This window comes from Nilaparvata lugens, chromosome 10, assembly GCF_014356525.2.
Source record: "Nilaparvata lugens isolate BPH chromosome 10, ASM1435652v1, whole genome shotgun sequence".
In the NCBI taxonomy this organism is placed as follows: Eukaryota; Metazoa; Arthropoda; class Insecta; order Hemiptera; family Delphacidae; genus Nilaparvata; species Nilaparvata lugens.
This window is the reverse complement of record NC_052513.1, coordinates 4,484,858-4,511,506: the sequence shown is the minus strand read 5'-3', so window position 1 is coordinate 4,511,506 and position 26,649 is coordinate 4,484,858. Positions and strand designations below refer to the sequence as shown.

The 26,649-nt window shown below is 34.4% G+C and overlaps 1 protein-coding gene across 1 annotated transcript; it reads right to left on the bottom strand.

Annotated features, from left to right (window-relative positions):
- Positions 1-386: 386 nt before the first annotated feature.
- On the bottom strand, positions 387-25,760 carry LOC111053932 (scoloptoxin SSD14). The gene is made up of 11 exons (XM_039436590.1): positions 25,191-25,760; positions 23,443-23,634; positions 12,436-12,656; positions 12,335-12,341; positions 11,979-12,143; positions 10,798-11,001; positions 4,603-4,840; positions 3,815-4,005; positions 2,652-2,895; positions 1,598-1,711; positions 387-736 (listed from the first exon to the last, which is right to left on the bottom strand). The coding sequence occupies exons 1-11, from the start codon at positions 25,286-25,288 to the stop codon at positions 593-595; spliced, it is 1,818 nt and encodes a 605-aa protein (XP_039292524.1). The 5' UTR covers positions 25,289-25,760; the 3' UTR covers positions 387-592.
- Positions 25,761-26,649: the final 889 nt, after the last annotated feature.

Sequence of the window (26,649 nt, the reverse complement as noted above, 5' to 3'; positions counted from 1 at the left end):
CTGAAATATACTCAACAAATTAATTTGAAATTTTGCATATAGATTGTTAATTAACCGAGGATGGTTATTCATGCCTATTTTCAGTTCTTCAAGATTTCATTACGTCAAGTTTTCAATTTGTCATGCTTCCAGTTGTTGTATAGAAGCAGCTGCACATTTTTTTTAAAAGGGACATTAAGGTATGATTGGGGATCCTATTCGAATAAAAATAACTGATTTTCTGTCGCATCAAAACCGCACCGATTTCTCAAACCGTTCAAAAGTTATTCTCATTCAAAGATACTGATAAATCATCCATCTATCCATCATCTTTACTATAATAATGGAAAGAGCTGCTCCTACACGTACGTGATGTAGGAAAATTATGTTTGACACATTATCACGTCTGAACTATTGGACTGATTGATTTGAAATTTTGCATAAAGATTCTTCATTAACAGATGATCAATAATATGTGCTTGCTTAATTCAGCTACTGATAATTGCACTTGTATAGAGTAGAATAGTGTACATAGATAGGCTCTGGATTATTGATAGATCAAACTATTCGACTCTGCAATACTGAATAATTGTGCCGCAAAATGGTTGTTGATTCAGAAACCATCACAAGCCCCGTTTTTAATGATATCAGCGTTCGCTTCAATTATACCCGATGTGCGCAATATCCCAGTAACTCCTGAATTTCTGTCCTCTCTTGTCGTGTTGTGTCCGATTTTCTGTAGGGCTTCTACTGTCGACTGAAAATTGAAAAGAGATTGATTCAATTCAAGTAGGCTACCTACTAATGTTCTGTGTGCACAGAGAGAGCGGTCAGGCGTGCCGAGTTCCGCTCATGGAAAAGAAGTGAATTATTGAATTAGTATAAAACGCTTATTAAATTGTGTAATTGATATTGTTTATGGAGACGGAAGTAAATAATTACATTAGTGCGAGAGAGAGACACTTATCAAAATTGTTAAATTGATACTGAAATAACTCTAGAGTTCTCTGTCTGATAATATCTTGTTTATTATTTTCCAATGTATTTAGAAAATTCAATCAATAATTCCACTATTCAATTGCATGTTAAGCTTGAAAATCTTCAAAAAATACTGTACTGGTAACCTAAAAAATCTGTAGTACATTGTTCAACTTTTGAATATTTATTTCAGCTTAGATGACAATCACTGAAGTTTATAAGGTGATTATGATAATGTAAGATGATAATCAACTTGATAAGGTGATTATCATTCATATGTTAGTACTATTCAATGTTCACTTCCAAGTTCAGGGCTAATTGTATTGAAATACAATTTTGGACAGTTTCATCCTTCAAATTTCCTTCTGCTATTTAGTTCTTCGGTCAATATTTTCAGTAGCAGAAGTCCTTAGTTCTATTTATATAGCTTTCATTGGATATTTCAAATAATTATTATACAGTAAGAATATATTTAAATAGAGAATGAAAAATCAATCTACCATTCAATTGTAATAAAAAATATATGTTGTTACAGAGTAGGCTTTGATTCTTTAATAGTCATTTACTATCATTCATCATCAAGGTTTTTTTTCGATTGGCTGTTTCAAAGTTTTGATATAAACATGGTACTTATACTCACCTTGAGAGTTCCATATTCGTAGGAAACAACCATGGGAAGCAGCTGATGGTGAATCCTTGGCATATCAATGGCTTGCTTAATCGATTTACCAAGATATATTGTAAGAATCGATACCTGTATGGGACAGTAAAAGTTTGCTGAATACATTATTCCGCAAACTCAAATTATTTTTTCTTCCCTGTATGAAAATGAAATGAAAAAATTATTTATTAGGTCCTTGTGGTTAGAACATGTTCACTTGAAAATTTGAAAGTAACTTGAAACTTGGAAAGTATAGACCTTGCCATTACACTGTGTTCGTGGCTGTAACAGCTTAGTGTGGGTTGGTAAAAGGTGGGTTGGGGGATCTTTTATAAAAATATTAGTTTTTATGGCTGTGATATTTATTTCAGCTGAAACTCTTGTAGACGAGTGAACTAGCCCAAATTTTATAGAACGGCTAGTAGAGTCAACCGCGCGCACAGACTATGTAACATAGTAGGAATAGTTAAGACTCATTATTAAATCCTTATTTATTGGACTTCGAGAAATATCAAATCACACTCTTCTATAAATTTTATAAAACGTCTCTTTCAAGTCCAGGTCACATAACAATACACAAAGTCCGATACCTAAAGAGATATCACTTTTTACACGGCTCTCTCTCGAAGACAGAGAGGCCCGATGCTCGTTCCTTCACTAATCACTCCCACTACCTAACAGCATTCTCCCTACTTTTGTGTCAGCATCCAATTGTGCGCAGCATGCTTACTCCTCTCCACTACTCTGTCCATACTCTCTCCAAACTGTAGGAGGAGAAATCGGTACCCCTCTTCATGTCAAAAGTAATATCTCTCGGTTTTTAGGTAGGTTTTAGAGAATTCATAATTTCTAATCTGTGAAGTTGATACTTTAGTTCAAGTTAGTTTCTTCTTACCGAAGTTGTTAATGTTAGAGTTCTCGTTGCACCTGCAGCTCCCAGCGACCCACCTAGGTAGGTTTTAGAGAATTTATAATTTCTAATCTGTGAAGTTGATACGTTAGTTCAAGCTAGTATAAGTTAGTTTCTCCTTACCCAAGTTGTCGATGTTAGAATCCTGGTTCCACCAGCAGCTCCAACGACAAGCACAACTTTTTTCGATTTTTTGTCGATGGCAATCGTAGGTGACATGGATGATAATGGCGTCTTGCCCGGTTTTATGAAATTTGCCGGTGAGGGCGGAACTCCAAAGAAATTCGTGATGTGTGGTGCCGAGAAATCGTCCATCTCATTGTTCAAAAGTATTCCAGTTGATTTCGAGACAAACTTGCCTCCAAATCTGAAAATTCCCAGATATTTTCATTTAATAATCGTGAAGTCGATTGAATTAGTCGTGAAATCTATTGGTAGCTTAAATTATGTTGTTTTTCATGACGAAACACTCTACAATAACTCTCTTGTAGTCTAGACAATGTGTTTTCACTTAATTAAAAAACATCTACTTTTTGAAGATATATGAGGAATTCATCTGTAATTAACTAGAGAAGAAGAAGACTGCAATGCTAAGCACTTACTGGTTGACTTTACTTGGCAGGTTGAACGTTTTTGAACAGGCCACTCCCGTGTTATCCGACGGGCACGTTGAACAGTGGGTCCCGGCTTAAGTATGGTAGTCGTAAGGCTCATTGACGGCTTAAATGATATATTCAGTCGAGGTGGGACTCACCACCAACAAAAGCCAAACGATTTTATTTTATTTTACATGGCAATTTGTGGTGCATGTCTTAATAAAAATATAAGTCCCGCCGCAAAGTAGACCCACGCGAATCCACGTCACTCCAACCCACGCCGTGGGATGTTTTGGCAATAAAATTGTGATGTGGGATTGCTATGTAGCAATGGTTTACAAAACATCCCACGGCGTGGGTTGGAGTGGCGTAGATTAGCGTGGGTCTACTATGCTGTGGGCCTTATTTTCTCCATTAAATAAGTATTACTATTTAACTTCTATTTAGAGTTAAGCCAGTTACATACACATCGATTTTTGTTCGTACGATTTTTTTCCGTCCTTATGAATTATATAAAATTAAAACAGAACTTGACGAACATCATCTGTTTGTTGAAAAATAATTTATAAGGACGCAAAAAATCGTACGAACAAAATCGATGCGTGTGTAACTGGCTTTACTAGTGATTCTTTATTTACTAGTAATGAACGATTAATAATGAATCATCTGTTAAATTAATTGAAATCTTACAGTAAGTTAACAGTGCTGGTTACAGATACTGCATCTCCATTAGCTGACAGAACGACAATGTTAGCGGTTCCGTGGTCACTTTTTGTGTCGAAATCAGCTCCATAATAGGAGACATTTGTTGATGTCCAGTTGTCTCTGATCTTCCCTCGTATAGTCTTGATGAAATTGGCATCTAACAATATGTTTGACTCCTAGTCAAAAATAGAAATAAATATATTTCATATCAAATAAATAATGAAGAAATATATTTATTTATTATGAAGAAAAAGTATAAATCACGAGGAAAAATTGAATATGTCTCATTTAAAGATGATGGTCTCTCGATCCATTCCGAGCTGCGATGTATTAAAACACTTTTTTATGTCAAGTTTTATTTGTCATGAAATACCATTAGAATTTGACAAAATTCGATGGAGATTTAAAACTAGAATAAGCAATAACATTCGTACTTTGTTCAGTTAATATAGTACTTTCAAGCTTGAAATAACGTTTGCAAAAGTCTTAATACTCTGCTATGATCCGAGCCGGCTGGCATACGTTCAATCTTGTTGAGTGAATGTTGAAGAATTATTCATCAATATAAAAACAAAAATTAATAGATTTTGAGGTGATTTCAATTTTGAATGAGCTCTCTTGAAATGAGATGACTAACATTCAAGTATTTTGATAGGGCTACTTGTAAGATTAATTATGATTGTTTTATTTGCTTTCAATTTCCAGATTTAAATATTAAAATATATTTTGTGGAGATACCAGCTTATTCCAGCTAACTTATTTATTATTTTTACCTGTGTTTGGTTAGTGAATCGTGGATCGCCTAAGTTACTGCGCATTCCAAATGCGTGTTTGAAAGCCTCCACCACTCTGTGAACGGCTTTTGGATCATCTAAAGAGTTGGAGTTCAAAAATCCATCATCCAGCACCTCCATTATGAAATTCAGGAGTAGCCCAGAGCCGGGCAGTGGAGTCGAAAAAAATGTCAAATTGCTGCCGATTTCGTTTTGCGACGGCTCTTGCCAATAAACTCTACGGAAACCGGGAATTGGAAGATTGTGAGTAACTTCAAGATATTTATTCATCCATTATCAATTTATTAATTTAATGATACAAACTAGAAATAAAACTTGAACTTGAATTCAAAATACTGTGAAGCTAAGGCTGATAAAGATCCTCTTTAGAATTAAATCCATTTCATTTCATTTTATTTATCAGCATTTACATTCTTTGTTTACAGTATACATTGTTAGAACAGGTGCCTTCCATTTACAACGCCAAAAAATAATTAATTTTTCAAATCGACAATGAGATACACGTCGTAGCCTACTTTTCACAAAGTGGAATCAACTTAATAATATGTTTCACTTTAGATACTGCTGGTGAAATGTTGTGATACCTATCCATAATGAAAACACTGGGTTGTTGTCAAAAATATTACTTATTTATTGTAAAATAACATGTTTGTTATTTGGGGTAATTTCGAAGTGATAATGAAAACACTGGAATTTTGTCAAAATTATCACTTGTTTATTGTAGTGATATTTTTGACAAAATCCCATTGTTTTCATTCTGATAATATGTATTTTTTTAAATCAATTTTGGCGTTATGTTCGATCAAAAATTGATAGGCCACTATAGGCTTATAGCTACATTGGATCTGTAGCAAAAACTACAATCACTAATCAAAAAACGAGGGTTGGCAGCTCTGACTGCTGTGAAAACAAAACTGAGTGATCGCGTCCGAGTGGAAATCCAATTTTGAGTGAAATTAATTCTCAATATAGGCATTTAGTGTACAAGTTTCAAGTTTGAGAACGTTCTGTGTCAGGTGAACAAATAGGTTTTATTTAATCTTCAACCAGAGACTAATTTTGAACGTTGATAGTTTGCTAATACAGTTATAGGTTAGAAAATATTAACTGAAATCCTAACTTCCACGCGCAGGTGGCTTCGTATTTGGACTTTGAACTCCCTGCATCAACCCTTGAAATAAAAAATTACCTACCAGACATTCCAAGGAGGGAAAAATTAGAGACAAACCGAATCATCAACAGAGGAACTTCAACATACCGTTATCTATTGTGGCTACAAAGGCTCATCCATTTATCTCTACGAAATTTTAAAATGACGCCGAGCAATCAGATAATCAGAGGCTTTAAAATCGCGTGATTCTTCTCAATAAAAATTTATCGAATACTTTCTTCACCACATTTATACACGAAACAGATGCTTCACTATGTCGATAATAGAGGGGAAACTGGATAAGATTCTTGAGAAGCTAGAAAAGCTAGACTCTCTGGACAAAAAGGTTGATGCATTGAATTGTCGTTTTGAGAAAGAAATAAAAGAGATTAGATCTGAAGTTCTCCTCATGAAACAAAATGCAAAGAGTAACGAAGAGAAAGAGCGAAAATTCAATCTATTAGTATACGGTGTTTCAGGTAGCAACTTTGTTGACATGAATGGAGAAATCATGAATATGTTGAAGTATCTGCTTCCCGATATAAATAGCAATAGCATCAAGGATTTATGGAGGACAAATAGAAGAAAAGATAGAGCACCAGTACTTGTGAAATTCAACTCCATTATTACTAAAAATATGGTATTGAGGAAGAAAGGGAAACTCCAAGAAGAAGAACACTTCAAAAATGTCCAAATCAAGGAGGATTTGACCCAAGAGACTAGAGCGATCAGAAGAGACTTGTTTGCGCATCTATTGAAGTTGAAGAGTCAGGGAAAACATGTTGTAATGATAAAGGATAAGCTGAAAGTAGATGGAAAACTCTGGAAACTCAAGGACCTGGAGGAACGGGAGGCCAAGTCAGCGAAGCGGGCGAGAAGTGAGGAGTCATATTCGAGGAAGCAGGAGGAAAATTATAAGAATTTTCACGGCGAACAGGTTGTCAAAAAAGGAAGGAAAGTTGGGAATAGCGGAAGCATAAAAAATTTTCTTATTGAAGCCAGTGGTACAAATGGAAAAATGAGTCAGATAAAAGATCTGAAAGTAGTTATAAATAGTGATGGAAGCGTTTTTGAAAATTCAAAAGGAGAAAATTATGGAAGCCAAGGAGTCTCTACGAATCAATCATAGCAAATAATAAGAGGAGAAGGCGAACCTGCATATGACGGAGCATTAAAACCCAAAATATCACAAAACCAACCCTGCCATCGTTCAACTGAATTACGGAGCAATTACAAGATACTATTCTGGAATATAGGAGGCATGAACAATTTTCATTTATTAGATCTTGAACAGTTGACTGTTCTCTCAGGCTTGGATGTCATTTTTCTTTGTGAAACCTGGTTGACGTCGAATTGTGTGCCTCTTCCCCGGGTGATCAATGATAAGTTTAATTCCATCTTCGTGAATGCTATAAAAAATAAGGACATTGGCAGACCAAGTTCAGGTTTGATCGCATTGGTGAACAAGCTACATAGTTACAAAATAATAGATCAATCGCCGTTCTGGCTTGTACTCCTCATTGAGACTACTAAAAATAGAAGATTTGTGGCTTGTTGCGTGTATTTTAGACCGTCCGATTCAATGCAGGTTCTGCTTGATCTCTTCAATTCCGTGATGCATGAAATATTGGAGCTCTACGGAGATTGTGAAATTTTCGTTGGTGGGGACCAGAATAGTCGCATAGGTATTTTGAATAACATAGACGACCCTGACGTTTTCGAAGATAGTCGCATCCGAGAGGTCCGAAATACACAGGATTTCACCGTTACAGCAAGAGGAAAACTTTTGGTGGAGTTCATGGAGAGTCATGGAATGTATGTTTTAAACGGCCGTACTGATAGCGATAGAGAGGGTAACTTTACATACTTGAGTAATAGTGGCCGTAGTGTTATTGACTTAGTCTGGACCAACTTCCACGGCTTAACTTCTACAGTGGATCTTGAGATAAGTGATGATTATCTAACCTCAGATCATCTGCCATGCTTGTTGAGAATTAGCAATTCATATGATCAAGAAGAGGAGAGGAGAGACACACCGGCCGTCAGTCGAAAACAGAAACTCATATGGAATCCAAATCTTGAAATACCGTACAAGGAATATTTCGAGCAGAGTACAACCCAGGATTTACATCTAGGTGCTGAATCGATGTATAATAACTTGATACAAGAGATAAAACTATTTGGGCAGGCTCATGAATGCTCCGTAGTAATCACGGCGGAGTTCAGACTGGACGATGTGTGGATAAACCATTCTATAATCAAGCATGTCGACAAGCAAAAAAAGCTATGTATAAATCATTTAGAATTTATAAAAACAGTAACTTGGAAATTGAATGCTATCAGGGATATTTGGGATTAAAAAGAGAGTACAAGAGAATTGTGAGAGAGTCAAAACGGAATTTCCACAAGGAACAGGAAATTAAACTGAGCAGTGTAAAGAATTCCAAAGAGTTTTGGGGAATGATTCGCAGGATAAATGGTCTGAAGCCCAAAAATAACAGCATCGACCTGAAATGTTGGCAGGATTACTTGCAGAAATGCTACCCGCCGAGAATTGACTGCACAACGTGGGATGTTCTCGACGTATTGCATCCATTCTTTGATGCCCCTTTTTCTCTAGGTGAGCTGCACTATGCAATCAGTAAATGCAAAACGGGAAAAGCTGCTGGGCCTGATATGATAACAAATGAGTTCCTTATAAATCTCCCCTTCAACGGAAAATTACTGATTTTGAACATGTTCAACAAAATTTTAAACAATGAATCAGTCCCCGAAGGATGGAGTAAAGTCAATATGTTCATGATTTTTAAAAAAGGAGATAGCAGCCGACCTGAAAACTTTAGAGGAATTTCTTTGGTCAATTGTATCTGCAAGCTTTTCACTCAAATGATGAGCAATAGGCTTTCCAACTGGATAGAGTATGGAAATCCATTGAGCGAAGTACAGAATGGTTTTCGCATGTCTAGAGGCTGTATGGATAGTATATTTACTTTAAATGCTTTGGTTAGTTTGCAGATTGTGAAACAGGGGAGGAAAGTGTATGCAACGTTTGTGGACTTCCAGCGAGCTTTCGACTCCATAGACCATGCATTGATGTGGGAAAAACTATACAGATATGGTATAAGCAGGAAGTGGATTGCAGTTCTTCAGGACTTCTATCGCAAGGCTACTGTGAGAATAAGTGCTGCTAATGGCTATACAGAGGAGGTTCCAATAACACAAGGAGTGATGCAGGGTGACACTATCTCACCGATCCTGTTTGCAATTTTTATCAATGATATGGAAGACTATTTTGTGAAGAAAGAGTGTAATTATGTCAGCATCAATGAGAGGGCGGGCTTGAATCTCCTGTCATATGCTGATGACTCTGTTCTGTTATCCAACACCCGAGTAGATGCACAAAAGAAATTGAACGTTCTGCAGGAGTACTGTCATCTAAACAAACTTGTTGTTAACGTATCAAAGACGAAGGTATTGATATTCAAGAAAAGTCATGGTAGAGCAAGGAGAGAAACACTTTACTACGAAAATAATCCTTTGGAAACTGTCAGCACAATCAGATACCTGGGTGTAGTATTCTCAAACTCTGGTCTTTTCCACCAGGCTGCCAAAGACATGAAACGTAAAGCAGCATCAGCATCTGGATGTGTCCAGAGAATAGTAGTGGATTCCCGTTGTTCGGCCTCATGGAGTTCGAGAGCAAAATTGTTTGATGCTATGGTAAGATCTGTACTATTATACAGCAGTGAATTATGGGCGCTTAGATACTGGCAACAGCTGGAGGTCATTCAGACAAAGTTCATCAAGTCATCTTTCTATTGGCCAATCAGAACACCAGGCTATGTTGTAAGACTGGAAACAGGACGTCATCATCTTGTCTACAATATTTTCAAATCAGCATTCAACTGGTGGCTTAGAATCCTGAATATGTGCGAGAACAGAGCACCAAAGATGTGCTTCAGAAGACTACTTGCAACTGATGCAAATGAGAATAAAAAGTACAATTGGGCTTCACAGATGAAGGAATTCTTCGAGGACATAGGCTACGGTCACATATGGGCACAACAAGACGGGCAAGTGGCAAAGGTTCATAAAACAGAAATATTCAAGTCTTTTCGTCAAAAATTGTATAATTTGGATGCGGCTGCGGCAATCAATTCACCTCTTCGTGTGGCCTACCGTCAGTTCACAACCTACGACATCGCTCCATATCTTGAATCCAACTTACCACATTATAAAGTTAGACTGTTTAGCCAGATAAGGATTTCCATGCATACTGAAGCCATCGTTCTCCACTTGAAAGGTGTCAAGTATACAATCAACCCTCAGGTGCCTTGTCTATTGTGTGGTGACTTTGAAGCAGACGAAACGCTGGAGCACATTTTTCTACATTGTGATTTATATAGCGGTTTCAGACAAAAATATCTGAGGAAATACTCTCTGAATTGCCTAAACGACATTTTAAATATAAGTGATGGTCCGGAAATTAACGACGTCTTTAGTTTCATGTGTCAAATGCTGAGACTAAGAGCTTATGTGGGAATCACCCTCAGTATTATGTATAATATGATTTTTCAGCAATACTTTGAATTGGTAAAATAATAATGCATATGATTTAATTAATTGTACTACTAAAATTGATACTAGCAAGAAATTCATATATTTTTTAAACCCTCTACTGAAAATCCTTGAGGTGATTTGTCTGAGCTACATTTTAACGCAGACCTTCCAAGTTGATGTATTGCGTTATCCAACACAGCGCTCCGCTCCACAACGCAGCTATTATATAAATCACTTTAAACTGAAAGCATTTCTCGTTCCTTGCAAATAATAGCAATGCTTCCTATTCAGCCAATGCTAACAGTAGTAGATATTATCCAAATCTCACTATAGGGTAACACACCTGGAGGGTAAGTTTTTGGCATTCATGAATCTCTTTTTCTGAATAGAACCGGTTATTTTTATCACCACGCTCTTGATATCTTATGACAGCATGTAATTATCTACAATAATTTCAAGCTTACTGATAGTTTTTCATATCATCCATTGTTATTATTCCACCATCCGCCTGTATGTCATCCACGAAACCCTTGGTCAGGCATCCATTATAGAATTCTTCAGCTTTCGACTGTGACTTCGAAATAGTTCGGAGAGTTTCAGCTAACTTGGGCAGTTTGACTGTGTCATTCAGTTTCAAAAATTCTCCTTTATCGTTCACCAATATTTCTCTAAAAAATAATCAATTGATTTTATTATTATTATAGAGCAGTTGTAGTTGTAACTGATAATTCAATTAAGAAATTATTACATTAAAATATATCAATTAATACATCTTTGGAGTACCAGTACCGTATCATTGTTGAAAGCATCAAGAACTGTTCAACAACTATTACAGCATAATATTTTGTATTACTATTACTATTTCAGCATTTTCTAAAGACTTGAGAAAATTGAAATAAAATTCAATGCAATATTTACATTAAATTTTCTATCGGAAAACCTAATGAATGAAAATTCATAAGTTTTCATCAAATATTATTCTCATTTTTCAAGATCGATGGAGATGATTAACAATATTGTTTCTGTATATGTTTAGTATTAAATAATAACTAAAGTACCTTTTTTAATTTTTTATTTACGATTCGGCCTTTATGCCATTATACCATAGTACCATTGTACTATTTACTCTCCTATGTGGATTTGAAATATTTTTAATCACAAAATATCATCACTCTTACAGTATCACTCAGAGAAAAGACAAAAGTTTGTCAATTTTAATGACAAACGTTCAAAAATGATTCCCCAATATTGAATAGATCCAGGTTGACAGTACTTATTATTCTATAATCCAACTCTATTTTTCTCAAAATCCAATATAATTTTGTTTGCTACACGTGTTTATTCACCTTAAACGGCTGGCGAATGTCTAATCAAGCTCTAAATATGTGTTTATATGTATCTATTGTATAGTGTTAACTTGAATAATAAAGCATTCTTTGTATTATTTCTATTATATTCTCTATTCATCTTAAATTCTGTAAATGACAACATCGAAAGAATACACATTGAAAATAAGGATTTTGAGTTTCGTTTGAAATTAGTTTGCAACACTGTCATTTCAAATTAACCATACCTTCATTGCTCAACCCTTTATTTACTTAATAATAAATGTATAATATTATGACAACTTCTGTGAATACTTTACTTGAGTGCGGGACTCTTCAAGATCAGATCTTTGGACGTCTTAATACTCATCTCCATGTGCTGGCTTACTGCAAACCCTTCCTCGCAAAGCTTTATTGTCGGCTCGAATAGCTGTTCCCAAGTCACTTTACCACTGCCAAATTTATTGAAAGCTTCTTGAAAATATCTTGAAAATACCCGAATTCATAAATAATCAACTTATTCCCACAGTTGATGCAATAATATAAATATTATACTGATCATCAGTTAACTAAATACACATGAATAATGTAGCCAAATCAGATTTTGAGTTGGAATATTGAACTACTAGGCTATTTGATTGAGTTCAAATGAGAGTAATAGTATCTATTGGCTTACCTAAATTCTTTCAACAATAATCAAAATCAACTTTAAAAAGGAGTATAATTAACAGTTTAACAAAAATAAAATGAGCCAAATTTTCCTAAAAATAATCTCACCAAATTCTGAAGCAGTTTTGTTGCCTTTGTACATATCCTCCGTGGCTTTAGCAGGAGCTGTTTCTCTTGCATTGAGGACATAGGCTTTGCCCTCACTTTCCCGGTAAATAGTCATTAGGAAGCCTCCACCAATTCCCATACTCTCGAAGCATACCACTCCGTCACATAGCATAGTGGCAATAGCTGCTTCTATTGCGTTACCTCCCATTTGCAGTATATTCCTACAAATTAAGGATTGGTTCCACAAAAGCATGATAAATTTCAATCGTGATAAATGCCACGATAACCAATCAGAGAATCAATCAATCAATCAAGTTTTATTGAACAAAATATTTACATTGGAGGTCCCACTAAACCCGAAGGTTTTTCAGTAGGTGCCTATATAAGTATACATAGTAAATTATAGAATCGTACATTACAAAGAAACAAAATTAACAAATTTGATAAGAGGAAGAGAAAAAGATTTTTTTGCATGCAAAGGGAAGTTGGGAAGTAAGAAGACGATGTAAAGGAAGGATCGTGGTGAGGAAGGTAAACTTATCTAGGAACTAGAATAATAAAATTTAAGAAAAGAAATTAGATAAACTACTCAAGTAAAAGAAAAATATCAATGAAATCAAATAATAAATCATGAAAAATGAGTATTCACTATTTATGAGAACAAAAATTTTAATAAACATGCATGGGGGAAAAAAATTGAGAAATGAAATTTGAATTTCAAGAAATATTATAAGTGGTCGCTCTAGCTGGCGACAGTGACTCAATAAATTAATGTACCAGCAAAATCTCTGCTAGCTGTTTCTTTATATGAGATTATTGTTATTTTATTACATAGCTAAGAACATCACTTTTTGAATAATCTCGAATATTCAGAGGCAATTTTTTAAATAATTTAGGAAGTATGTAGAGGAGTGATCTTTTTCCATATATATTTCTAAATCGAGGTAACTGATTTATAACTGGTGATCTTAAATTGTAAGGAGATGGTGGAGCAGAGGATCTGTATTGAATATTATTCTTGAAAAATATAATCTTGTAAATATAGAAGTTCTTTGGTGTTAGTGTATAAGTAAAAAATTTTGTACATTAGAAAGATTATTGAAGTTAATATTTTAAGTTGATAAGAACCAATCGAGATGTTATGCACTTCAGGGTTCTTAATTGAATTATTTCTACTTTGTGCTACAAATAGTCAGCGGCACAGCCCCATGAATCTATACCATCCATATCTAATGATAGACTCTACGAGAGATTTATAAATTAGGTGAAGACAGTCGACCGGAAGAAGCCTTCTTTTAGTAAAAAAGCCTTTTCAGATTGATTTTTGTGGAATTTTTATTTATTTATGATTTTTACAAATAAGCACTGATCGGGAGAGAAGAACTACGGATACTCCTTGTACTATTTCTTTCCCAAATTTAGATAACATTTTAAAAGTCCAAAATAGGGTTATGATTTCACTTTTCTAAAATTTCGTCCATTTTATTCAAAAACAATGGAAACTGAGAATTCAACATTTTTAATTCAATCGTGATTATCAAGCGCGCCGTGATAGTTCACGATTATCAAGTCCTTAAGGGCGCCTCTCCACTAGGAAATACTGAAATGAAGTGCATCTAACGGGTGATTCTCATAGAACATAATCTCATGAACTTATGTCATTGTGCGAAATATCAATGTGAGGACAATGTAGTTGGTGATGATGGTTGAAGCTGAAAATTAGGTGTTTTTCACAATACAAGGAGCATTGTTGCCAGGTGTACCTGGGAATCTATATGAGATAAAGCGCTCTAACTGATCTCAAATTGTAGAGCACAAAAATACGCCCAGAGGGATTTTGAATTATACATCTAAATGGTAACAATTGGAAGATATTGTTGATCAAAAATTCAAATTCATAAAAATGATTTTTCTTCAAATTTCACTCATTTTTGAAAAATCATAACTCAGTACTCATTGGAGATAGGGAGTTCCTAATGATTTCATTTTATTCAGAATTTCATAATCTAGAAAAAAGGCGGAAGCAAATTCTTCTGTCCGATTACGAGATTTGGCAAAAGTAGCTGAAAACTGGAAAATGGGCCGAAAATACGAGGTTTTTGGGCCACTCTGTATCTAGCACAAGGAAATTTCGCATGAATAAATTTGGTTCTGGACTTCTCTTATATGTACCCAAATAATATATTAAAAAATCAGAACTACAATATAAATTGCATGCATCAATGTATATAGTGACTGGACTATCTTTGGTATAGCAGGAGCTTGTAAAATCAACAATTCATAATGTTGAAGATAAGAATTCAGTTTTAGTTGTAATCGTTCCCGACAAAAAGATAGTAGCTTAACCTAGATTTTGATTCGGACTGTAGTATAAATTTGACAGTAAAGGGACAGTTTCGAGCATAAGCCTGTTTAGCCTCCTCGCATATAACTGTAAAAATAATTGTACGACTGAGAAAATGAATAAATAAATATAAACTATAAATTCACTCCAGAGCGAAGCTCGGTCCCTCGATATTTTAGAATAATACAAGTAATTTGAAGCTTGAAATTATCAATTTCACTCAGAGATGGTGCCACTATCACCCGCCTCTCCAATTTGCGTTTACTATAGTTGAGTCTGTACTGTATTATAGCGCCGTCAACAAACGCATTTAGAGAAAAGCAATTCCACTTTTTCGCCTTTGGTTCTATCAGCCATGATGGAAGAGTTTGCTGGAGAATTGACTCTCACGCTGAGAGACTCTGTATTACTGGTTCAAAACTCGTCCCTATCAAATTTTTTTGCAGATGATACTTACCCTAATTCTTTTTATCTTATTTTAATATAAAATAAATTATTATGATTAGATAGAATAACTAAATTGAATCATTTTATTATTATTAGATTGATTTATGCAAATAATTGGATAAATTATAAAAAAACTGTTTATTGGAATCCAATACTGCAGCTGTAGAAATTCTTGTTTATGTAATTCGAGCGGAAAGCTCCTTTATCGCTCTCATCAAAATTACCACGCTCCGCTACGCGTCGCGTGGTAACTGTTTTGACTCCAGCGATAAAGTCGCGTTTTACGCTGTTAATACATAAATAACTATTTAGTATACTTGATAACTGGAATAAATATAATGAGTAGTATCTAATCTTCCTTCTTATTCTTCTCCTCATCCTCCTCCATATCAACAATATCCATATAATATTTTTTTGTATTTATTAATTTATTATTATTTTGTAATTTCGCAATGTAGTAATGTTATAAATGCAATAGGTTTTTCAAGACCTGGCATGTGATGAATAAATAAATCAATCAATCAATCCTCCATATCAACCAAAGATTCCACAAACTCTTCCTCCTTTACCACCATCTCATCCTTCTCCACCTCCTAGTCCTAATTCTCATCCTATTTCTCCTTCTTCCTACTCCTCTCCGTCCTTCTCCTCCTCCTCTTCATCATCTCCCAACTCCTCCCTCCTGCTTGTCATACTTTCTTTGCGTTTAGTAGAAAAATAATCAACTTATAATAATTAATTTGACCTTAGAATGAGTTATTAATTTATCCAATTTGGGTAATGTGATCTAACTCAGACACGAACCTTTCCATGTAAATCCCAATAGAAATAAGAGTTTTGCAGAATATGAGTTGCATGCTCTAAATAATAACCATTATAATACATTATGTTTGACCTCCAGTAACACGAAAAATAAAACAAAGTTTAAGATGGCCTTCTTTTAAAATAATTAAATTGTGAGTGAAGTGGCACCGCCCTGATGTCCATTTATAAGCAAACTGTTGAAGGTTCACGCCCAGTTGAAAGTCAATTCCAGTGAGTGATCTTGTTGAGAGTACCAGAGGATCCCTATCCTAGTTCTTGAGCAGATATGGTATTCAAACTATTTTATTGAGTGATCTATCATCTACTGTGTATTTTGTTTGTTGTGTTTTCCTCACACACGAATATGGCTACTTCCAAAACTTCACATCAAAGGCAGATGAGGAGAAGGAGAAATGTGAATCCCCATTTCAAGAACTTTGTGGAGAACACTTCTTTGCATGGCGTGAAATACATTGGTAACCCCAACAATCATTGGATTCAACGTGGATTTTGGTGCATAGTCGTAATCGGTTTTATTATCTCATTATTTGCGGTGTATAGAATGAAGATGAATAAATGGAAAGAGGATCCCATGACAATAGAAGTGGGAAACACTCGTGAACACATCACTACCCTGGCTATTCCTGCTTTCACCATCTGTGGTCCAGCACGCCCTTCAGTCAGAAAAGTTGAATATCTCATGAAAAAATATGGTGATGAAATATACAAGATTGCAGACATCTTGGGTATGTCTAGAAAAGCATTTGATAAGATGTTCAACATGATTTCAATAAGAAATGGTACAGATAGTAATAGGGAGAGATTCGTTATATCTGATTCGAGTCCTGAAACCTTCATCCTTAATATCTCAATGGGTGAATATTCTTTACTCACATCATATTTCGATTCTGGATCAGATCGAACAACTTTCATGTTCAGGGAACTCTGCTGGTCCATCAACATGCTTCCGCCTTCCAAGATTTACAAGATCATTTGTTTTTTAGAATTATTAAGAAAAATGTATGGACTGAGCATCAAGTTTCAATTGAATACTGATTCGATCAATGGATATCCGACATATACAGAACTTGAGACAAAAAATGGAACATACGACTTTACACCTCCACCATTGGAGATACCAGTTTTGGTAGGACAATCAGTCATGAGTTATTATCTGAATGTATATGAAGAGGAAGACAAGTTTATTGGCAGGAACAATAAATATCAGTTTACAATCCACAATCCTTGGGATGTTCCAAGTCCATTCATGAGATTGCATCGTATTCAGCCATCAACAGACTCTAGCATTCTCATCGAACCTGAAGTCATCATAAAATATCCTGTCGATTATAACGATTTTCTGTACAAAGTTCCATCTGCCAAACAATGCTACAACTCAACAGAGAAAACATTGTACTTTTTTCAATACTACACACAACAGAACTGTTTAATGGAGTGCTCCACCAAGAGAGCTTTGAGAGAATGTGGATGTGTTCTGTTTTACATGCCACACAACGAATCAACATACATATGCTCTGATGAATACAGCTCCTGTGCGGTGAATGTTGCCAAAGCCACTTATTATGACTCAGGTGATAAGAAATTTGTGGATTCTTGTGAATGTTTGCCATCTTGTAACTACACTGACTACAAGGTTATATCTTATCAAACATCTCCTAGTGGATATAAGATAATTCACAAAGTTGATATTTTGTTTAGGAACGATTTTTTCCATCCAAAAGTGCGTACCTACACGTACAATAACAATGAGATGATGGATGCCACCGTTGTCTACCTGGATGTATTCCTAGGCGTGAGTATAATGACTGTAGCCGAAATATTCTACTACATGTTGTTGTACACTATTGATTATTTGAAAAGCGAGATACAGCGAATGCTTGATGGGCGGTATATGTCATAAGAACTAAACTAAAATAAATAATGGCACCAATGAAAATTCACATTTTTTTCCAAGAACTACCCTACATTTTTTTAATAATATTGTTCAAATCATATTTTTATTGGCTGAATATTGATGATTCTTAACCACTTGCACGAGCTGAGCAGAGTTGTCTCAGTGCCTTATGAACTATCAGCTTTGGTTAAACTGAGTCAAATCAGAAATCAGTTTTATATTGGAATAAAACATTCTAATCAATACGATTATTTCATCATGTAATCGATTAGCGTTTAACGCAGATGTTACATAAGTAGGCCTTGATATGAGAAAATTTGATTCTTGTTTGAGAATGAGCGTTTTAGTTATGATTCTTGAGGCTTTCTTATCAGTTATATATCTCATGAAATTGGATTCATCTATATGACATTGGTGGATTTTGCTGGTTAAGCAGGAATATTGAGTTGAGCTTTTCGTTTTGGTTATTGTGGTTCCACCTCTCCTCCCCGCTCCTTCCAGAGAAGTTGGCTAGGTGAGCTCTATTCCTTCCCCTCCCCTACCCTAGCCACCCTTTCCCCGGGCCGCCCGGGCGGAGCTGCTAAGCTGCAGCCGGACTTCTTCTTCTCCTTCTTCTTCGTCTCCTACACCAATTTAAAAATTACACCGAAAACTCGTTTATTTCAGCTGATCTGTATCAGCTAGTGTTTTTATTGGTGTAGGAGTCCTACCTGTGCTGACGTCACACGAATGCAATATGACTTTGTTTACGGAGGTAGTGCTCCATTACACACTCTGCTCTACTCCATTCCACTCCTTTTTGCACTTCTCTTCTTCCTGGTTCTTCTTTTTTGACACATTTTCTTTTCATGTTTCTCCTCCTCATGCACTCTCACTCTCAGATTGTTTTCCCACATTTTTTGTATCATTTTATAAGTTTTTCTCAGTTTAAACCTCTTCAATTGAAATCAATCAATATCCAGTCATTTCCTACATGATCGTGTGTTGATGGGAAAGATATTAATTCATATCCTTTTCAGAGAATCCACAATTATATGTTGAAACACCGCCGATTTATGAAGTCACATCACAATATTTTATTGATTTGTTCTTTGTAGGTACCTGAATCAATAAAATAAATAAATATCATATTATCGTTATTCAAATTGCATTCAATCTTTATTCTCACTAAATAGTTTTCCATACTTTGTAAAATTCGTTAAATAATTAGCAATACTGTCATTTAATGTAAATTAGTTTTTAAGCCAGTAAATATTGTAACATATATAAATAAAGAACTCTTCTAATCTAAATCATCTATTCCCCCTTCCAACCCAATTCTCCATTTTCCTCCTTCTCAACCTTCTCCTCCCTTCCTACCCATCTTCCACCCCTTTCCATTCAGCCACCCATTAGAAATGAGTGTGTGACGTCATTCACAAAAAACAATTCAAGAATTTCACATTCTCACACCGAATTCAATTCCTCCGTAACCCGGAATTTTCCCGTGAAGTTTATGTGGATGAAAATCCAGTGGAAAAAGTAAAAGAGAAATTTGTGAGGTATGAACAGGAGGCGTCAAATAGATGGTGATAATTTGAAATTGGGATAAATACTAGTGGCCCCTGAGTTGAAGAACTCGCTCAATAACTGTTGTACTGTAATTCTTTGAAACCCGCAACTTTCGATTGTACAGAGTTTTTGAAAATCATGGAACAGGTAAATATTTCTCTAACAAGAATAATTTGAGAGTAGGTTTCATTGAGGATCCCGTTTGAAATGAAAAAATACTTTGTCGCTTCAACATCTTTGACCCTAATAATGAATCCAAATTTATTTTTTTTCAATGAGAAGGTACATGATTTATTTCCATGCAGAGTTCCAAGAGAAAATATATGGCGAAAACCGCACATTGATATCTCATCCCGTATCAGTTTGTTGATGTAAAAGTTTTAAATTATTATATTGTATATTCACCAGCTGAAATGTTGTGTCAGCGCATGAAGCGCTGTGTCTGTGTGATAGCTTCCTCATCTGATGTTATGAATGAATGAATGGAAAAACTGTAGTAATTACATGCAAGAATTCTTCTGCTGACTAAATCACAACAATTTTTTCTCATATGCACTTTCAATGTTATTTTTATAATTATCCTGAAAAATGACGAAGGTGTGAGTCAATTTTGTTGTCCAAAGCACTTGACCTGGAAAAGGTTCGGAGACTACGTGTTCAAAATTTGAAGCTGATTGATCAATTCTTTCTAAAGCTATTGTAAAACATACAAACGGACAACGACTTTGACCTTCAGCAAGTCAAAAGTGAGAACTCGCTAACGTTCGTTCAATAATACTCTTCAATTTCTCCTTCCATTACGAACTGCTTGTTGATGATCACTTTGAAATACTTGAATTACGACATAGTCCAGGCAATGAATGCTCAAAAAAGGGTATTGAGGGAAAAGTTTGGAAGACAATTTTTGACCCCGCAGTTCTGTTTAGGGTAGTGAGGAGGTAAATATATCAAAAGTCCCCACCCCTACCCCTTGTGCTAAGTGGGTGGGGGTGGTTCAAAGATACCATTTTTTGGTTTCTCGCATATAACTCGAAAATTAGTATGCATTTTACAGACATCTATTCTATAAGAAATAAAAGTTTTCATAATTTCCTACAATATTGATCTCAAAACGTTTTCTATATCTCTTTCACTTTTCGAGATAACACTTCGTTGACTGGGCTAACAAGGCAGTTTGATTTTTATGATTAAATTCTAATAGTTTTTGATCATAAAAATCAGACTGCTATGTTGTAATTCAAGTATTTGAGAGTGATAAATACGAGAATTCGAGAAATTCAGGTCACCGGAATTTGATGATTTGAGAACGTAACTATCATTTACCTAATGTTAATTTAGCAATAGCAAAGAAAAATCCATTTTATCAAGGAATAATTTTTTACAATAGGCTCCCAAATGAAATAAAATCTGTTAAAACAAATAAAAATGTATTTAAAGCCCATTTGAAGAAATATTTATTGAATGGTGGCTTCTATTCCATAAAGGAATACATGGATAATTAGTGGATACATTTCAATAATATTGTGTACTTATCAATTAATAGCTGTGGTTGATAACTTATTGTACTTTTGTATGTTGTACTTTGTGACATTGATCATTTTCATGTATTTTATTTGTTTTATAATAATTGACGTTATAATGTACAGCATTTTATGCAATAAAAACGCATTACTATAAAATAGAAGGATAAACTCTTATTCTTAACGTTGCCCTGGCAAACATGTACCAAATAGTTTTGCACTCAGTGTAGTGGCAAACTATCAAAGATTTCACTTCAAACTGGAACTCAAGTAACTTCCAAATTACAAATAACAAATTTTCAAATAGAATTGCGATAATGTAGTTCCCATTCATAATTCATTATTAATAATTTGGTAATTCAATCACCTTTACTGAAAGTCTTTATAAATTATCTGAATGTTATGAAAAAATTAGTGTAATGTTCCAATAATACTAATGGTATGAGAGGTATTCTTCCATCATAACGTGGACCCCACTATAGAAATATGATACAAGGATAGCAAACCAATGATATCAAATGCTGTCATCATATCGTGGACTCCACTATAGGAGGATGATACAAAGATGATACAAGTATAGCAACACTAAACTTATGTTGCCATTATAACGTGGACTTCACTACTGTATAGGAAGATGATACAATAAGGATAACAACACCAATGTTAATCAAATACTGCCATTATAACGTGGACCTCACTATACGGGCCAGCTTCCTAGCTCGGGATCCAGCTAGGTTCTAGACTTTAACCAACTGGAGTCAGAAAATTGGCTATCCGAAATGGAGCGTAGTCACAGTCCACGTTTGAATTAAATTTCAAAAAACTAGAAAATTGAACACAAAATGAAATAAAGAGAAAACAGTGTAAAGTTTCAGCTATTTTGAGATATTCAGGAATGTTTCATGTCGTCAAGGAAAAACATTTCCAATTATAGAAATGAGAAAATATTGAACGCTCTATATTCAGTAGAGGAATGTTTTGGTTGAGATATATCAACCAAATTATTCTCAACAAGATAATTCACCTCTAAGCTATCATTTTCTCAAATTTTCCTCAATGCTATCAATATGCGAAGTTGGAATTCTAATTGAGGAAATATTTTATCAATCGAGTTCTAAGGGTTCTGTCTGAGAAAATTAATCTTGTCTACGGTTCGTCTCTTTTCATGTTTGGATCAGTGTCTTACAAACACTTTGTTTAATCCACTTGAATAAGCAGGGCTCATTTCATTGTTAAGTTTAGATAGGTACTGTTGTTGGAGAGATGTTGTGATACGCTATCTATCCATAATGAAAACACTGGGATGTTGTCAGAAATATCACTAATTTATTAATATAACACTGAAGATGACCTCATTGGTGTTGAAACATGTATGTAGTAATTTTTCAATAAATTAGTGGTATTTCTGACAATAACATCTCATCATTGTTGAGTATTTCATTACATCATTTGAATGTGAGTTTGTCATAATGTTCACAGTTGTAATTTTTTGGAGGATCTTCATCGATCCATGACTATATTTCAACGAATACCTAATTGAAATAATGTGATTAATGATGGTTATTTTTTGAGGTAATGTATATTCTTCAATCATGTGCATGGTGAAAAATTATTTTTTTTTCGAGTTCCACTTACGTTGGCACTTTGTCGAATCCAGTCGAACCATACAACCAAATTATCAAAGTTTTTGAACAGGTCCAAGGCCACCTCTAATACAAGGCCCCGGCCTACGATATTGCAACGTCGCAGTGCAGGCCTATATCTAATACATGATTGGTGAGAAAGATTTAAAAAAATACCAGCTGATCTTTTTCACCAATCATGTGTATTTAATTCTAGGCCTTAATTCACTAATTACTAATTCACACTTAATTCACTAATCACATGATCACTAATCACGTAGGCCCCGGCCTACGATATTGCAACGTCGCAGTGCAGGACTATATCTAATACATGATTGGTGAGAAAGATTTAAAAAAATACCAGCTGATCTTTTTCACCAATCATGTGTATTTAATTCTAGGCCTTAATTCACTAATTACTAATTCACACTTAATTCACTAATCACATGATTGGTGAAAAAGATCAGCTGGTATTTTTTAAATCTTTCTCACCAATCATCTATTAGATTCTAGGCCTGCACTGCGACGTTGCAATATCGTAGGCCGGGGCCTTGTATTAGAGGTGGCTATGACAAGTCCCTCCCGTGTTATCGGATGGGCACGTTATATTGTCGGCCCCGGCTGAAGTATTACAGTCTGAAGGCCATTGATGGCTTAAATGATAATATATTCAGGCGAGGTGGAAGTTCCGTCAGGAACTGCCCACTAATAAAAGCCATACGAATATTATTATTATTATTAAATTTTCAAACCAGTCTAATTTCTACAAATTCTTAAAATTTTGATTGGTTGGAATCGACTCACTTGCCGATCGCAGCGCATGGTTTGCCGTTACTGACAACCGCTGCTTGCTTGAAAGTGCCCATCACTGTTGACGAAGGTGGTAGACTTTCAGTTACGTCCGGTTTTTTACCCTGGGAATCTTCCCCTTTGGCCTCCATTATTGTTAGTGATATTAAAATCAGTATTAGAATGTATGATGCACAATTTACTTGCCTGAAAAGCGATTTTTTACACAACAAACTGAGAACCGTATATTAATTGAAAAAAGTTTTATTTTTTAACCTTATCCATTTAATTACAGGATTAAATTTCTTTATTTATTCATGTAACTATAAGGACACTGTTGTTGAAAAGCGATTTTTCACACAATAAACTGAGAACCGTTATATATTGATTGGAAACACAGTTCTATTTTTTAACTTTATTTATTTGATTATAGGACTGAATTTCTTTATGTATTCACTTTTGAACTACTAAATTATGACATAGCAGTCAGGTATTTATGAATAAAAGCTATTAGCTTCTACTCACATTAGTGGAGCGCTTTCGGACACTAGGCCCTTCATCAACACTCATTGATGAAGTGTTGTGATGAAGGGCCCTGTGTCCGAAAGCGCCACTCCACTAATGTCAGTAGAAGCTTATAGCTTTTATTTATAAATACCTGACTGCTATGTCGTAATTTAGTTGTTCAAAAGTGATTATTAACAAGCAGTTTGTAATGGAAACAAACATTATTGAAGAGTTTATTTATTCATGTGTAAGGACACTGATGTTAAAACATTGGTAGATAAAATACTAAGGCAATCCTTGTACTAGTTTTCTACCAAACTTCTCTTGTTTTACTACTTTAGAATTATAGATTATTTTCGTCTTGAAACCAACACGTGTTCAGCTGTACTGAATTTATGAATAATATCAATTATAGCCTACATGATCAAATTTTTTATTCATTGTCACCACATTACAATAATACGTATAAGCAAAAATCTTTTTAATGATAATATTGAATTCGGCTGCTCTTGTATTAAAATAAGCTATATTTATCTTCATTTCTTCGTTGTAATACTAAAATTATCAACCTGATTCATAAACTACCTAAGAAATTTATTCTACTTTGTTCAATTCATTGTAATAATTATTGTATTCTATTTCAATTTATTCTTGATTAATCAATCTTGTGTTCTTGTTCAATCATTTTAATGAATTATGTTTTGTGTATCATTGACTAAATAAATTGAAGAAAAATAAAATGAATCATTATTTTTGGGCAATAGCGCCTAGAATCATCACATCAACCTATCGAAATAATGGATTCTTCGAAAAGAATACTGTAGAATTGTCAGTAATAATAAAATAGCATGAGAATTTTCTATCATCAACATCATACTGTTATAATTTTTATGGGAATATCAAATTATAATCAAATATTTAATACAGAACAACAAGAATTAAGCAAACAGTTAAAAATAGGTATGTGTGTAGATAGCCTATGTGTAGTAGGTAGCCTATGTGTGTTCTCTTGAATTGGTGGAAATGGTTAATTGAACTTGCTAAATTGGAAAAGCATCAACATTTTTTAGTTGTACAAATACACAAATTTCATACGATTGAAATTTCATTTCTACTACAAACTAAGACATTTTTAATCAACATTTTATGAATTAGAGGTAGGCAATTCACATATAAGTCTACCATTTTGTTGACTACATTCGATTAGGACCTCTTATATACAGTACAGGAGGAAACCCTTTTGCAGAAATACATACCTTTTTTGAAATGGAATTATCGAATGGAGAAAGAACTCATTAAGAATTCTACCCATCTCTTGCATGAAGAATATGAGTTCACTGATTATAATAATCATTAAATCTTATCTCGAGTGAACAAACTAAGAACAATAATTATAGTGAAATATAATTAATTTTATTGAACAAATTCTTATTATATGGGTAGAGACTTGAAGCACAAGTGTTTTATCCTCTCATGAGAAGCTGCCAATTTCCCAATATTTACAATGAAAATCAGTTCAATCTGATATATTTACTGGAAAATGTAACAATATTATAATCGTTCGTTATAATATTAATAAAAAGCTTGTTCGTTTACAACAAAACATAGAAATAATAATTGAGTAACATGTGTGTACAGGTTAAAAAAGATAAATTAAATGATTTTTTGAACTCACAGCTTAAACATTATATAACCTTCCCAGAAAATGAGACAGTGAATCACCAAATCTTTTGATACTTTAGAAGTATTGTTAATCAATTGTGTAGTTTTCAATCAAATATGAACAATGTAAGCAGTATGCACATTGCAATCAGCCACCATTGTGTAAAATAATTTTCATAAACAGCATTGCTTACATTATGTAATTTGTTACATCGTTTGTAGAAGTGAACAAACCAAGAACAATTATAGTGAAATACACTTCTCATACACTTCTTTTTCCTCCTGTTCACTCCCGTCTACGAGGAAACCAATTTCAAATATTTTATCAAAAACGTTTTGAATTTGTGAGTAAATGAATGAATTGTTGGTTTTAACAGAGAGGAAAGAATACAATATTATTGTTGTATTTCCTCTCTTGTTTTAATATAAGAGGTGAGTTGATGTCTCTCATCATTCTTTGTCTAGTCTCTTATTCATACTGTATTCCAACTTATTATCCCACCAAGCTATTACTTTTTTATATACTATTTCTTACACCCAGTTGCTCAAAAGTCTGTTAACAGTTAATCCCGATTAAATACCACTAGAGCCAATCACAGACGCCTTCTTATCAGATAAACCTTCTCTGATTGGTTCTCATGGAATTAATCATTATTGAAAATTTAAGAGCCTTTTGTGCAACCGGGCCTTAGATGCAAACATTATAATATTCTTTTTAATATTTGTCTTTAGGCCCGGCTTTCATTACCGGGTCTTCAGCATCCATGCATTTTCATTATTAGTTCCTTTTTCCAGAAGTGTTGCTGTGGGTGTCTTATCACCCTCATAATATGTTTCAATCTGAGCTGAAACTCAGATGAACTGATATTGAAGTACTACATTCGTTCCTATATGATTGTTGGACAACCCGTACGTTATACATTTCATGTGATAGTCTGAAGCTACAAACAATTTAAACAAAAAATACATGATTTACTACTAATAATATAGTATTCTACTGACCAGAAAGGATTATCTCTCCTCTAAAGTTTCAATTACTTTTGACACAAGTTA

What these genes read in the sequence shown, in the direction of transcription:
- LOC111053932 (XM_039436590.1), bottom strand. Translation starts at nt 25,288, where the DNA reads ATGATTATTATAATCAGTGAACTCATATTCTTCATGCAAGAGATGGGT. An exon ending in CCATGCGCTGCGATCGGCAA is followed by an intron (nt 12,657 to 23,442) that starts GTGAGTCGATTC and finishes CTTAATTTGTAG; the next exon opens with GAATATACTGCAAATGGGAG. An exon ending in TTCTAACATCGACAACTTGG is followed by an intron (nt 1,712 to 2,651) that starts GTAAGGAGAAAC and finishes TGTCCCATACAG; the next exon opens with GTATCGATTCTTACAATATA.